At 64.9% G+C, this 14,518-nt stretch overlaps 2 protein-coding genes across 2 annotated transcripts; both read right to left on the bottom strand.

Annotated features, from left to right (window-relative positions):
- Positions 1-1,061: 1,061 nt before the first annotated feature.
- Positions 1,062-2,641, bottom strand: PHPT1 (phosphohistidine phosphatase 1). Its single transcript, XM_079324311.1, has 3 exons — positions 2,446-2,641; positions 2,171-2,295; positions 1,062-1,421 (listed from the first exon to the last, which is right to left on the bottom strand). Exons 1-3 carry the CDS (start codon positions 2,585-2,587, stop codon positions 1,329-1,331), a joined length of 360 nt encoding a protein of 119 aa, XP_079180437.1. The 5' UTR covers positions 2,588-2,641; the 3' UTR covers positions 1,062-1,328.
- An 896-nt stretch (positions 2,642-3,537) lies between these two features.
- Positions 3,538-11,976, bottom strand: AJM1 (apical junction component 1 homolog). The gene is given in 4 exon segments (XM_079324292.1): positions 3,538-5,590; positions 5,596-7,230; positions 8,929-9,005; positions 11,807-11,976. Coding segments are annotated over 2 exon segments (3,234 nt in total). The 5' UTR covers positions 7,168-7,230; positions 8,929-9,005; positions 11,807-11,976; the 3' UTR covers positions 3,538-3,928.
- Positions 11,977-14,518: the final 2,542 nt, after the last annotated feature.

The following is a 14,518-nucleotide window of genomic DNA, read 5'->3' as shown; positions in this document are numbered from 1 at the left end:
TGGGATTGCCTGTGTTGGAAGGGACTCGCAAGGACTATCGAGTTCAACTCCTGAGCCTGCACAGCACATCCCAGCAATCTCACCATGCTGGATCCACTGGAGCTAGGCCAGTGGATGGACAGGACATCCCAGATGTGCCTCCAGGCTTCATGATCCAGTGACTTGCAGGTTAGCAGTTGACTCCACGTGACTTGTGGGTAACACTTCCCCCAGCACAGGTGAGGGTCACATCTTGCAGGATGGAGGACAAGGCACAGCACACTGATGTTTTTGCCTATGAAACTCATCCCCCCCATTGTGAGCTTCCTTAGGAGTTTAGGCACAGGCACAGGCTGAGCTTCTCAGGTTGAGCTGACCCTGCATGGCTCTGGATGCAGAGGAAGGAGCCCACATCCCTGAAGGCATGATGGAGACGGCAGCAGCAACAGGATTATGGCCAGGCAGGAGCTGGGTGCATGCAGGGTCAGAGTCTGACAACCAAATGAGGCTGGGACTGAGCTGGGACGTTCCTCCAGCCCCAGCCTCACGTGGGACTGTGACTTAACCAACCCAGCCTGCATATCTCCCTGGATCTCTCCAGCCACTGAAGTCTCCAGCAGCTTTTCCCACTCTCCCCCTGCCGTTCCTCACTGGAAGCACAAGCAGGGAGAATCGCTGGGAAATTCTGAGGGACGGGAGCTGGTCCTGGGTGGCTGGAGGGATGAAGTCACAGAGGATGCTCTTTCTCAAGATGTGACCACTTGCTAGAGTGGAAATGGGCATGTTCTTCCCAACAGTGTTCCCAGGCAGCTCAGTTCCCTCCCCGCAGAAGATGTGGCTGATCTCTCCCCCAGGTTTACCCTGCCCTTCCCTCCCTAGACCTGGGCATTGCTTTCCTCTCTCCTGCCTCTGCCCTTTCCAAGGCAAATTCTGATACACCACTCTGCCTGTTCCCATGCCAGGCTCCCATGCCAGGCTCTGCTCAAGGGGCGGAAAACCTGGGGGGTCCCTTCCACTGTCAAAAGGCACAACCCGGAGCTGGGAAGGAACAGCCGAGCTGTCAGCATGGCCACCATAGCAGCTGTGCTCCCCCAATTACTTTAATTCTCACAGATACATGTGGCACCAGGAGGCTGGGGCAGAGCAACCACTGGATTCACCAGCTCTGCCACACCAGGGAGTTGGGAGCACCCCACACGGGAACAGTCTGGTGATGCTGGAGAACGGGTCGGTTAAACACACAGGAAAATCAGGAGAGCCTGGAGCACCGCCGAGCATGCGGAGCTTGCTGCCACCGCCCTGGCGCTGTGTACAACTGTGCCAGCTCTGGCCTGGCAGCAGAGACAGAGTCAGTATCCTTCATCCGCCCAGGTGATCTCATAGTCAGGATACTCAGCCTTCAGCTTCTCTGTGGTCACAGCGTGGTCAGCTCGTCCAAAGCCCTGCACAGAAAAGAGGGTTCCCAAGGAGAGCTGGTGGGTGACCACTTGCAGGGCAGTCTGGCAAATCCCCAGGGCAGCTCTGGCAGACCACAGCAACAGAGAAGCTGCAGAGCCTGTGCCAACCCCACCTGACTCCAGCTGAGGCTGGTGTAGCACCCAGGCAAGAGAACAGTGCCACCCTGAAGCTGGGAAAACTGTGTACACTGTGGCCCGGGGAACACCACCCTGCCCTGGTCCCAGCTGGGCTCTGCACTCAGCACTCAGCACAGGCCTGGGCTGGACTCAGCATCCAGGGATCCACCATGCCAGTGATGGCCCCGAGGGTGTCTCCAGTCACCTTTACGAGGCCCCTACAGCACCTGACACTCCTGCAGGAACGCCCTCAGGACACAAAAAGTGAGGACACGGTTCTTTTGCAGCCCAGCTCCCCCTGGCAACACTTAGTGCTGGGTACAGCCACTGCGGGAACCCCGGGGGCTCTGGGTGTGGAGCAGCCTCACAGGCAGGAGCTGGGGGGGGGTTCAATGGGGTGACCCCACTCTGGCCAAGCACCGCTCACCTGAAAGGGCTCTGCAAAGTCTCCCCTCCCTGAGACACTCGGGAGAAGATCCACGAGCCCCGGGTGCGCCGCCCCGCTCACCCCTGCCACCCTCGAGGGGATGCGGTGCCAACTCGGCCGCCGTCAGTGGGACCCACGCCGCGAAGGGAGATGCCGCGACCCTGCGTGGGTCCCTCCGGCTTCCGCTTACCACCGAGTACCCGTAGACGTGGATCTTCCTCTCTTCGGGGCGGTGGGAGAGGCGGCCACCGCCCAGGCACTCGCAAGTCAGGCCGTGCCGCGCCAGCTCCTCCGCGGTGCGCTCGAACAAGTCAGCTGCAGGGAGGGAGCGGGGGGGAGCGTGGGGATCTCCCGCCTCAGCCACTGCCAGTGACGGGCCAGACCCCGGCGAGCCCGCGGGACCCGCGGCCGCTTCCCTCGGCACCCCCGGTACAGCCTCACCCCGCACACCCCCACGCCCCTCACCGTGGTACTCGGCCCAGCTGTGACCTCGCACGACGTCCTTGGCGGGCGCGCCAGCCCCGCGCACCCGCACCAGCACGTACTTGAAGACACCATTGCCATCGATCTGCACGTCCGGTACCCGCGACAGCGCCTCACCCGCCATCGCTGCCGCCCGCGCGCCGTTCCCGCCCCCTCCGCTGAGCGCCCAACCAGCGCCCGGCCCCTGCCCCTGTTTCCGCCCCCTCCGCCCAACGTCCAACCAACGCCCGGCCCCTGCCCGTGTTCCCGCCTCCTCCGCCCAACGTCCAAACAGTGCCCGGCCCCTGTCCGTGTTCCCGCCTCCTCCGCCCAGTGTCCAACCAGCGCCCGGCCCCTGCCCGTGTTCCCGCCTCCTCCGCCCAACGTCCAACCAGCGCCCGGCCCTTGCCCGTGTTCCGCCCCCTCCGCCCAACGTCCAACCAGCGCCCGGCCCCTGGCCGTGTTCCCGCCTCCTCCGCCCAACGTCCAACCAGTGCCCGGCCCCTGCCCGTGTTCCCGCCTCCTCCGCCCAACGTCCAAACAGTGCCCGGCCCCTGTCCGTGTTCCCGCCTCCTCCGCCCAGTGTCCAACCAGCGCCCGGCCCCTGCCCGTGTTCCCGCCTCCTCCGCCCAACGTCCAACCAGCGCCCGGCCCCTGCCCGTGTTCCCGCCCCCTCCGCCCAGCGCCCAACCAGCGCCCGGCCCCTGCCCGTGTTCCCGCCTCCTCCGCCCAGCGCCCAACCAGCGCCCGTGGAACCAAGCCTCCCCCCATAGCCGGCGCGAGGGTCCCGCCGGGCAGCGGCGCTGGGGATGGAGGCTGGTCGCGGTCCCGGCGGGAGAGCATCGGCAGCGGGGAGTGGGGCCAGGCAGGGCGGTGCGGGCGCCCCGGATGACGGGCGTTGGCCACAGTCCCAGCTCCGCTTCCCCTTCCCTGGTCCCCGCCATGGTCACCCCTCACTGGCGATTGATTACCCACGACCCCCGTCAGACATCCACCGCGGATCTCTTCCCCCGGCAGTGCCCCGGGACCCCCCAGCCCTGCCCCGCTCTGTGCCTAGAGCTCGCGTGGGACCCAGGGCCCCCCCAGCACCTGACGATGCCGCAGTAACACGCCCAGGACACACAGACACGGTGGGGACACGGTTCTGGTGCAGCCCAACCCCAGGCGCTGGGTTTGGCCGCTGCGAGACCCCTGGCGCTGAGGGGGCCCTGGGGCAGTCCTGAGGGGCTCTGGGTGTGTGGCAGCCCGGCGGGCAGGGTTGGGGGGTGCGGGGTGCCGCCGCTTCGGCCAAGCACCGCTCACCCGAGAGGGCTCTGCAGGGGCTCGCCAGGTTCTGCGCTCCAGGGCAAACATCGGGCTGAGCTCCCGTCACACCCGGCCCCCCAGCACTGCCGGCCACCCGCAGCCCCCTTCCCCTGGTGTAACAGCCGAGGGGGTTCTGACAGGACAGCACGTATCTACACAGGGGGTGCCCCCCGCCCTGCGTTCACATGATGTCGTCCAGGAGGTTGGGGCTGGCCACCCAGTCGAGGGTGCGAGGCTCAGAGGCCGCCATAATCATGCACATGAACTGTTTGCCCGTCCTCTTGTCGATGGGGTAGATGGTGGTGGGGGTGAAGCGCTTGTTGCTCTCCACGAAGTCGCAGAGCTGCTCGTAGACAGCGGGGAACTCGTGCCGCAGGAAGACGCCGCGGATGCGCAGCTCCCGCTGGATGTTGATGAAGCAGACCTCCCGTGCCTTCCGGCCCTCCTCCCCCTCCTTGTCGATGTCCGCCGTGCCGGGCGGTGGCGTCAGGATCAACGTTTCCATGTCCCGCTCCTTCTTCAAGATCTTCTTCTCGGGGCTGGAGGAGGCTAAGGCCACCTTGGCATATTTCCTGACCGTCGGCACCTGCATCTTCGGTGACGGCCTCTCTGGCACTTTCTGGGTGACGGCCACGGTTACATTCAGCAGGAAACATTCGTTGGGGTCGTATTGGTTGCCTGTCTCCCGCAGCTCCTGGGCATATTCCCCCAGGTTGTCGGAGTAGCTGTCCAGTTCCCGCAGGGACAGGTACGTGGGGGACATCAGCAGGCTCTCCAGCCCAAACTGGAGAAAGTTCTCGGCCGAGCCCGCATTGGGGAAGCCCAGGAAGAGTACGCCGCGGCCGCGGGAGAGATATCCCACCTTGGCGATGCGCGAGAAAGCCTTGTGCACCTCGGTGTTCTCGCGGCAGAACTGCAGGACGTGGCGGCAGACGCTGCCCACCCGCCCGTAGACGCAGCTGGCCTTGTGCGTGTCCCAGTCCTCGCGCCGGCAGTGCCGGGAGCAGTAGTAGGTGTAGCAGCTGTGGCACGATTTGAAGTAGAGGCAGGCGTTGAACATGGTCTCCGTGCGCCGGCACTTGGCATTGGAGCACATCATCATGTCGTCCTCCTCAGCGCTCAGGTCGGGCGAGCAGTTTTCCGGTGACTTTTCGAAGGGGCCGGTGGTGGGCGGCGCGGGTGGGCGGCGCGGGGTGCCGGCATGGGAGCTGGGGCCCGGCTGCTCTTTTGTGGGTCGGGGTCCCTCGGGCACGTTGTGAGGAACCCGCTTGCCCTCGCCCCGCCGGGGGGGGCCCGAGGTGCTACTGCTCAGCAGCTGCTTGAGCTGCTCCGCGAGGCTGTCCCTGTCCCCGGCGCGGTGACCCGGTGCTGGCTTGTAGTCAATGACAAGATCGGTGATGAGCTCGTCCAGCTGCTCCAGGCTGCGCTGCCGCCCCGAGCCACTCTCCCTGGGGATTTGCTGTGGGGCACACGGTACAGCGTAGGGCCCGCGCTCCCGCCCCGCGTCCAGCATGTCCCAGCTGGCCGAACGCCTCTCGCTCCGTCCCAGCCCGTCGGCACGGATGTCATTGTCGGTGATGGTGATCTCCGGTGTAACGTACCAGGAACGGCCTGGGGGCCCGCGGCTGCCATCGGCGTGCACCCGGTCGAGGATGGAGCTCTCGGAGAGGGACAGGGCCGCGTAGCGCTTGGGTGAGCTCGACAGGTTGATCACCACAGGCTGCCGGCGCTCCTCGGGGGATAAGGCACGGTGCTGTTCGTGGGCGAGCAGGTTCTCATAGCTGCGCCCACGCTGGAGGGCCTCGTCCCTGCGCGCTGCTGGCGCCAGGATGTTATCCCAGGATTGGAGTAGTGCTGGGTCTCCCGGCCCAGCCGTGGTGGAGTCACGCCGTAGCTGGCGTGCCAGGAGGAGAACATGGCCTCCCGCCCGGCCGGCTGCGGGGTGAAGCGCGACAATTGCAGGCTCTGGTAGGGCAGCGTGGCCCGCTCGGGGCAGTACCAGTCTCCGAAGTGCAGGGGCTGCGCGCTGCGGGGCGGGGGGCACGTGCGCGACAGCACCTCCCGCTCCCGGTACTTCCCGTAGTCCTCGGCATAGAACAGCCGGGCGGAGGAGCCGAGGGCTGGGTATGTCCGAGCGTCCTCGGCGTAGAGGGTTTTTACAGGGGTACCACGCGGGGTGTAGTAGCGGGGCTCATCCCCATAGAAGGTGCGGGCAGGTGCCTCCTGCACCGGGTAACCCCGCGCCTCCTCCACGTACAACGTTCGGGGCGGCATCGTGTGAACAGCAGCCTTGGCCGGCTCCTCGGTGTAGAAGGGCTGGGGCACGGCGTGGCGGCTGGGGTAAGGGTAGCTGGTATAACCAGAGCTGCGGAGTGGCATGGCAGGGCTGGGGCACCGCGCTGCCTCCTCTGCGTAGAAGAACTTGGCTGGGACGCCGGGAGCCGAAAAGGTCATGCAGCCTCTGTCGGGGTACTCCCTGAATTCCCGTGAGGCTGGCACCGGCACTGTCTGGTACGCCAGTGCCCGGGGGTCTGCCTCGTAGTAGTCACCGGGGTAGGGCAGCAGCGGAGGGTCCCCGCTGTAGGAGTCGCTGGGGGTGGGCGTGCGGGACGCGGACGCCTGCCGGCTCCCTGGCACGGTCAGGCTGCGGCTGGCCCCAGGGGTGCGGGGCCAGCGCGGCGGCTCCGGGCGGTTTGGGGCTGCCCTCAGGCTCCGCGCCGTGTGTACCAGCACTGCCTCGTCCGGCTTGATGTCCACTCGGCACTTGACGTGGGGGCTGGCGCCCACCTTAGCCCCCGGTCCTTCCTCGTAGCAATTGCTGCCCAGGCAGAGCGGGGAGATGCGGCTGACGCTGCTGCGCTGCGGCTGCAGCTTGATGGGGTGAACCTCGTTGGCCAGTGCCCGCAGCGGCATCGGGGCCTCGCGGCGCGGCGAGGGATCAGTGTGGGAGGGCTCCCGTACCACCCGCAGTACCTCCCGCCCGCGCCGGGCTGGCGGCGGTGATGCCGCCACGGTGATGGGCACGGGGGTCAGGGTGGACTTCACCCGCGGGGCGCTCTTGGAGCGGGCCCGGCGCTTCGGCTCGCTCCGCGGCGCGGGGGCTCTGCTGCTGTAAGGGTCTGGCTTCGGCGGCGCCTGCCTGCCCGGCGGCCCCGACGTGGACTCGGGCATGCCGGGGCGCGGGCAGGCGCGCTCCATGGCCGGGGGGGTGCCCAGCTCTTCCAGCGACTCGATGAAATCGAAGCTCCTACAGTGGCGCTTGTTGAAGGGCTGCGGCTCGCGGGACAGGGAGGAGGACATGGAGGCGTCACATTGTGCAAGGGGCTGACAGACAACGGAATCCCCAGGGGCTGCTGTCGCCACCTTGATGTCTTGGTACACCGTGGACACCAGGATGTCAGGTGGGTCTGTTCGTGTCATCTTAAAAGTGACTCTTCTGCTGCCAGTTCCCTGTCACACAGCCTCAGAGGACGGTAGCCCACCCTGCAAGAAAACACATGAGGTGCCTCAATCCTGGAGTGACCTCGTATCAATCCCCTCAGCTCCTGGCTCAGAGCTGGGGGTTAGCCATCTCTTCAGAAATGGAGGTTTGGGGGCATCCTAGCCTCCACTGCTGCTGTTCAAAGTCAGTCAACTGGAGGAAGAAACTGGAAAAAGTCTCCAGATCCAGAGTGCAAATCATGGAGCAGCTGGCAGGACACCCATGGGGGCAGCCAGGGAGCTCTGCATACCAGCTTCAGCATAGTGAGAGGAGAACACAGAGTACTGTGTCCTCTTCCTGGGCCACAGGACACGGGGACTGTCTTGCAGAGTCACATGAATTGGCAGTGCTGATCAGGGCTGTGGGAGTTCAACACCAGGGCTTTCCATGGAGAGTGTGCTCAGCCCTGGTGAGAGCACTGGAGTGGTGAGGGGTCTCCTGGGACTATGTACCCATGTCCCTGCACCAGCACTGTAGGGGGCAGCAGGGCCCAGGGACAGGCGCCATGAGCACCCACCATGGTGGCTGGAAAGCCCCCACAGTCTAGGGCTCTGTAGGAGCCACAACTCCTCCCTGTGATGACTACACGCACAAACACCCCTGTGGGTGGTCACAGTGCTGGCTGTGCAGCTGGGTCTTTCAGACCAGGGGTGGCCCCAGGAGTGGCAGAGGGGTGCTGTGGTGGGTGCCCCAACCCACATGTCAGCAGTGATTCCTGCACCACTTCCCTGTGCCAGAGGAGCTGTGCTGGCTCAGTACCCACTGGCTTTGTTGTCTTCTGTGTCCCATGGCTTTGACACGTCCCCTGGGCTGGAGAGCAAGTGTGACATTGGCTTCAGCTGCTGTGGGACATGGGGTCTGACACCCACTGTGTGCCAGCACCAAACACCCCAGTGCTCTGGGATGAAGCTTTTGGGTGGCCAGGGTGGGCAGAGTCCCCAGCCACGGTGTGATACAGCTGTGTGACAATGAGGACATCAGCACAGGGTTCCCACAGTACATGAGAGGGACAGAGGAAGGGGTCTGCCCACAGGAATAAGTGGGTTGTAGCACTGACCTTCCCTACCAGCCCTTCGAGAGCTGCCATGGGTTGCCACCAGCACTGGGGGATGTGCACCTCTCTGTCCACTGTGGGGACACCCCCATCTGTCAACTCATCACATCCTCTGAATGTTGGGAGTTGTGGCCACCAAGGTTCTGGATGTGCTGGTTGACACTGACTGCTCTGTGTTGCACTAAAAGTGGGTGGACACTTGGCTTTAAAGAGCAGCAGAGGACCACAGGGAAGATGTTTCTTGGAGGAAAGGAATTGACTTTATTTAGCCAGTAGCATTGACTATGCAAAGATGAGGAGGGGGCTTGGGTTCCTCCTCCTTACCTGCCCCAAAGCTGGGGGGTGCAGATGCCAGAACTGAGGTGACTTCAGTGGGCTTGAGGTGTCCATGTGATAGGCTGGGAAGAGCAAGATGCATGAGAAAGGAGATGGGGGTCCCAGTGCCTCCCTGCAGAGCAGGGAGGGCAGGTTTACCCACAGAGAGGTGGTCCAGTGTTGGCTCTGCTGTGTTACAGTATGTGGGAGGTGGGGTGGATCTGGCAAGGCAGCACCCCATGCCACAGCAATAGTGACAGCGGCGTTGGGAAGCCCATTCCTGTTGTGTCGTGGGGGCTGGTAGGCAGGGAACTGTTGCCCAAGGTCCTACCTGGTCCAGCAGCAGCAGCAGTAAGGGGGTGGGTGGGCTGAGGTGGCCGAGGGGCCTGTGGCAGCTCCATCCCAGCACTGTAAAACAAACAAGGCATGTGAGGCTCCTGGGACACCCCCAGTGTGGTGGAGGTGTGGCTGCTGGGGAGGTGGATGTCTTATGAGCACATGGAGCACCCCAAGAGACCCTGCAGCCACAGTCCTGCTGAATCAAAAGAGCTGTCACCCAGTGAGGCCACTATGCACATGGATGTGGGGTGCTTGCATCCCATGGGCACCAGTGTCTTCCACCCACTGAGCAGCACCCACTGTCGGTGGAGCTGTGGGGTTGCCATGGTTTCTCCAAATTATTCCTCCCTCTGCGAGGACAGTGTGGGTGAGGACAGCGTGGGTGCAGGGGGAGGCTGCGTGGGGAGCTGCAGCTCTGTGGCAGCGCAGGGAGAGCAGAGTCCTCATGAGGCTGCAGGAACCCTCTGCCTATTGAGGGGGACAGAGCTGGGATGGCCCCACAGTGCTGACAGTGCCATCAACACTCACATACCCACCAGCCTCTGACACGATTCTGCAGGGAGAGGGTTTTGTATCCCCTCTGCTCTTCAACCCCTCGGTGGGTGGGCAGCCGGTTGGTTGGATGCCCCCTTTGCCCCCCGCGCTACCGACTTTTGGCAGGCACCAGCCTCCCTACCCAGGGTGCCCACAGGTGTCACCCCGTGGATATGGCACCTGCTGGCAGAGTTTGCAGAGTGGCCGGTGCCCACGGAGTGGACAGAAGCCGCCACTCGTGGGGTCCTGCCCACGAGCACCGGACTCTGGCAGCACGGGGGGCTGGGCCAGGGGCGACCCCTCTGCCAGAGGGGCCCACGGAGGGTTCTGGGAACTGGATCGCCGCCTGCATGTGCCACGCATGGGCTGCGAGGGGAGGGATGCAGGCCCCCCTACCACCGCGCCCCATACTGCCTGTGCACTGCAGTGTCCTGCCTGCCCCATAACCACGGCAGGCACTGCCTGCACACTGCCCACACTACCAGGGCACTGCCCACACACTGCCTGTGCTCTGCCCCGAGCTGCCCATACACATGGCCCTGCCACTGCACGGCCTGCCCGTGCTGTCCTCAGCCCTGCCCGGGCACTGCCCACTCACTGCCTGTCCCTGCACATGGCAAGGGCTGCTGCCTGCCCATCCTGCTCTTAGTGCCCTGCCAGGGGACTGCCCTGTGCACCCTGCCCACACGCTGCCCACTTTGCCCGCACACTGACTGGGCATTGCTGCCCACCCTGCCTGCTCGCTGCCCACGCACGTCCCGCTGAGCAGGCAGGAGCGCTGCAGTGGGTACGGTGCCTGCACGCTGCCTGCACATGCAGAGCGCTGAGCACGCTGCACTGCCCCCCCACCCGGCAGCAGCCCCAGCACACACTGCCCGCACGGCGCCACTGCCCGCACGGCGCCACTGCCCGCACGGCCCCACTGCCCGCACGGCCCCGTGGGCACGGCCAGCGGCACCAGCGCCGCCCCGAGGGCTACTCTGTGCGCACCAGCGGCCCCTGCACCGGGACCCGCAGCCAAGGACAGCATCTTGCTGCAAACACTGTGCTCGAGCAGACGATGCTGGAGGTCCCACTAGCAGCTGCCGTGGGGGCAGTGTCTGTGCCCGCCGTGCCCTGACGCAGCCAAGTCTGTGCGCACGGGCCTGTGCACCGTGCGTGTGTCAGCGGGACACCGATGGCCGCTGCTGCCTGGGCACTTCCCCGCACCGGGAGCTGGCAGCCGCCACGGTCTGTGGCGAGGGACCCCACTGTACCCCCAACTCCTGCTTCCTATCCGTGGCAAATAGACACTGCCCCGCCGTGCCACCCCCAGAATTCACACACCGTGCCCTATGCCCGGTCGTGCGGCGGTTGCCCACCCTGCACATCAGACTGCACCTCCACACACCCTCTGTGCTTCCCAGCCCCGTGTCTCAGCCTCTCAGCCCCTGGCGCTGCCACGTCGCCCCTAGTCCCTGTCCCAAGCCCAGGCACAGATGGCTGCCAAACCCCAATCCAGCTTGTGCCTCCGGAGGGGTCATCCTGCTGGGGAGAGCAGCACCCCCGGCCCAGGAGGGTATCCCCGGTTCCGGCATCCAGGTTGGGATGAGCAGCGCCCCAGGGTGCAGCGGACGCCCTGACCCCTGGCCCCTCTAGTCCCTCAGCCTGGGGGCACCCGCAAACGGCAAGGCCGGGGGGCAGGGGAACCAGGGGCACCCTGGAAGGGCGAGTTGTGGGGCTGGGACTGGGTGAACGGTGCATGGGGAGGGTCTGTACCGGGCGCTGCCGCAGACACCGGGGCGATGCCGCGGCCACCCCCGCCCCGCTGCGTACCGGCACCGGGCCCGCTGGGCCGCCCAGGGCGCTGATCTAGGCACCGGGGGGAGGGGTGAAATAGCCCGGCCCGAGCACTGCGGCGGGGTGGGACAGAGATGAGGATGGGGTTGGGGCTGGGCTAGTGTGAGATGGGGATGGGTATAGGGATGGGATGGGGCACACGGGAGTATGGAGAACCCCGAAATACCTGTGAGATGGGGTGGGATGACTCGGCTCGGGAGCACGGAATGGGGATGGCCCCGGTGAGGCTGGAGGAATGGAGGGAGCACAGCTAGATGGGGATGGGGATATGGGACACGGGGCGATGATGATGGGAGCCTGGGGGTTGGGATGCCCCAGGAAGACCTCCGGGGATAAGATGGGGATGTGGAACACGGTGGGGGGGGCAAAGGGGGAAAATAAGATGTGATGCGATGCGGAGCGATGATCGGGCGTGGGCGGGGGGCGCGAGGAGCTGGCCCGGTTGGAGGCCCGCGGGGGTACAACAAACCCCAGCCCCCTGCCCGGGACCCCCTTACCTGCTCCGCGCCAGCCGCTCTGGCGGCCCCCGCCGCATCCCCCAGCCGCCACTGCGCTAGGCTGGGGCTGCCATCATCCCGGGGACCATGGCCCGGCTCCGCCCGATCCGGCAAGGCACGGCACGGCGGGGCGCAGCACGGCACGGCTCGGCCCAGCGCTCTGCCGCCGCTTGTTTTCCCATAAATACGGCAGGCGGAGTTACCGGTGGGGCCGGCATTGGGACCGGAGCCTCCCCCGGTACCGCCCCCAGACCGGTCCTCATGCCCATCATCCCCCTCCATCTCCCCCCCCCCCCCCCCCCCGGCCCCGGTTCTCGGCCCTGCCCCTGCCCCTCGCAGCATCCCCTCCTCCCCCTGGAGCTCCGGTGCGATCCCTCAGGGGGTTCCCTCGCCGCAGGGATGTGAGTGTCCGCGGGAACCCCGGGGCACCCGGGCTCAGCCCCACGCCGTGTACAGGCTCCTCGGCCCCCGCAGGCACCTGCCCTTGCAACGGCAGCCCTCCACTGCCGGCAGCACCCCAGGCCTGTCCTGCCCGATCTTCCCATCACCGTGGCCCTGTGAAATCCCCTGCTAAGCTCCTCCATGGAATGGCCTCATTTTCACAGAGTCTCCTAGGCTGTCGCTGCCTGTGGTGGCCGGAGCCTACAGGGATATTCAGTGATGGAGACGGACCAAGGAGGCATAGAACAGCTCCCAGCACACTCCGGCCCCAGCGTCTCCAGCACAGCCCAGCCCCTGAGTCACAGCTGTGCCTCACTTTCCCCTGTCATCTCCTTGAGCTGCCCTCCACTGCCCACAGCTCCAGGGCAGCCCCAGCATCGCTGTGGGTGCTCTGGCAAGGGGACATGGCCATGGCCCTGGGATCCTCCAGTACCTCCAAGCCCTGATCCAAGACGGCTGCTCTCCAAGTGTTTCTGCACGACAAGAGCACTCCGGGATTTGCTTGATTCAAAATCTCTGTAGCCAGCACCCTTTCCTTCCTCCACTGCAGCACCAGGAACAGCCTTCCACAGTCTCTGGTGCCTGCACCAGGCAGAGCAGAGCTGGCAGGTCTGTGGCAGGATGGCACTGCTGTGATTCTTCCAGGAATGTTCCTGGGAGCAGTGGACATTGGTGAGCCCACTGAGACCAGCAATATGTGACCTGGGGACCAGGCTGAGCACAGAATTCATTGTGCTGACAAGTTGCAGAGGAGCTGGGGGAAGAGCTGAGAGCGGGGTCAGCATGTCCCCGCTGCACACATGGGGCCAAGAGACCCCTGGAACCCCTGCACCATGTTTAGATGGGCTCCATTCCCCCCCCCCACCAATCCCCACCTGCACTCCCCAGCACTTCCATGTTCCTCTCTGCAGGACACAGGGCTCCGGCTGCTGGTCCAGCCGCTCCCGCTGCCCCCGGCTTCCTGCCCCCGCGGTCCCTGCCGTGCTGCTCCATCTGGTCCCGCCTGCTGCCAACCCCGTGCCAGCCATCCCCTCGCACCGCCGATGTGCCGCTGATGCACGCCGGAGCACTGGGCAGGCTCCACATCCCTGTAGGTGCAATCACCCGAAGGATATAAGAGCCCATCCCTGTGGAATGCAGAGAGTCCCGGCATGCAGGAATATGCTGCCCTTAGGCATCCTCTACAGTGCCACCCTCTGTCTGTGCAGCTGTGGCCCTGGGTGACACCTGCATGGACTGAGGTCACCTGTCTGGAGCTCTGGGCTTTGGGGCGGCCACAGGTCTGAAATCAGGGAACAAACAGGCTGGACCATGTCCCCCAAGCCTCATGGCAGGGGACAGTGGGACCATCTGCTCCCTGTGGGAGGCTGCTATTCCAGGCTGGAAATTGCTTAAGGATCCAACTGGACTCCATGCACCGGAGATGGCAGCGCCATTTCATGTGCTTAGGGCAATAGGGCACTGGACACTGCCTTCCCCTTCTGCTCCTCCTCGAGCTCGTGGCAGCCTGTGGCAGAGAGATCCCTGTCGAGGAGGTGGGAGCTGGGGCCTGCAGTTGTGCTGACTGCTCAGAGCTGTCACCTGCCCTGAGCACAGGGCTGTGCTGCAGCTTTGGGCTGTGACACGTCGGGTTCCCAGTCTGCGGCACTCAGGCAGGGGAGGCAACCCCAGCCCCATGGGAACTGAGAAGGGGTGAGTGGCAGAGCTGGGGGTCTGCCCCTGAGCTTGTGCACACCACCAACAGTGCACTCCCCTCAGATGGAGGGGACCCCCTTGGCATAGCGATGCAGGCAGCAGGACTCAGCAGGTTGGGATGGAACTGTCCCCTATCCCAGTGTGGAGGACAGAAGTGTTGGGCCCCTGCCATGGCTCTGCAGGTCCAGGCTTGTCCCTGGCTGAGCTGCTGGGGCCCCTGTTCTGCTGCGGGAACATGTCAGCAGCCAGAGTGATCCCACAAGCCTGACTCTTGCAATCCTACAAGGAAAAGGCCAGTCTGGTGCCTGTCCCTGGGCAGGAGTAGCTCCTGTCACTGTGTCCAGGCTGCCCCACTGTGGCTTGCTGTCAAGGATGGGAGCAGACAGACAATCTGGGCCAGTGCGGTGGAAAATCCCCCTTTCTGTGGCCTTCCCAGACCCTGCAGGGAGCAGAACCACAATGTTCACTATGTCCTTATGACTCAGTTTCCCCACCAGCCCCTGACAGTGCGTACCTGGCCAAAGTGTCTGCAGGTGACAGACTTAGTTCTGCTGGGTCCCATCTAAAGGGGAAACT

Source organism: Erithacus rubecula, assembly GCF_903797595.1.
Source record: "Erithacus rubecula genome assembly, chromosome: 21".
Lineage (NCBI taxonomy): Eukaryota > Metazoa > Chordata > Aves > Passeriformes > Muscicapidae > Erithacus > Erithacus rubecula.
Note: the sequence above shows the minus strand (reverse complement) of the source record. Positions and strands in the feature narration are given on the sequence as shown.

Coding starts and splice junctions, on each gene's coding strand:
- PHPT1 (XM_079324311.1), bottom strand. CDS start 2,587: ATGGCGGGTGAGGCGCTGTCGCGGGTACCGGACGTGCAGATCGATGGC. Junction 2,296..2,445: donor CAGCTGGGCCGAGTACCACG/GTGAGGGGCGTG, acceptor CCCTCCCTGCAG/CTGACTTGTTCGAGCGCACC. Junction 1,422..2,170: donor ACGTCTACGGGTACTCGGTG/GTAAGCGGAAGC, acceptor TTTTCTGTGCAG/GGCTTTGGACGAGCTGACCA.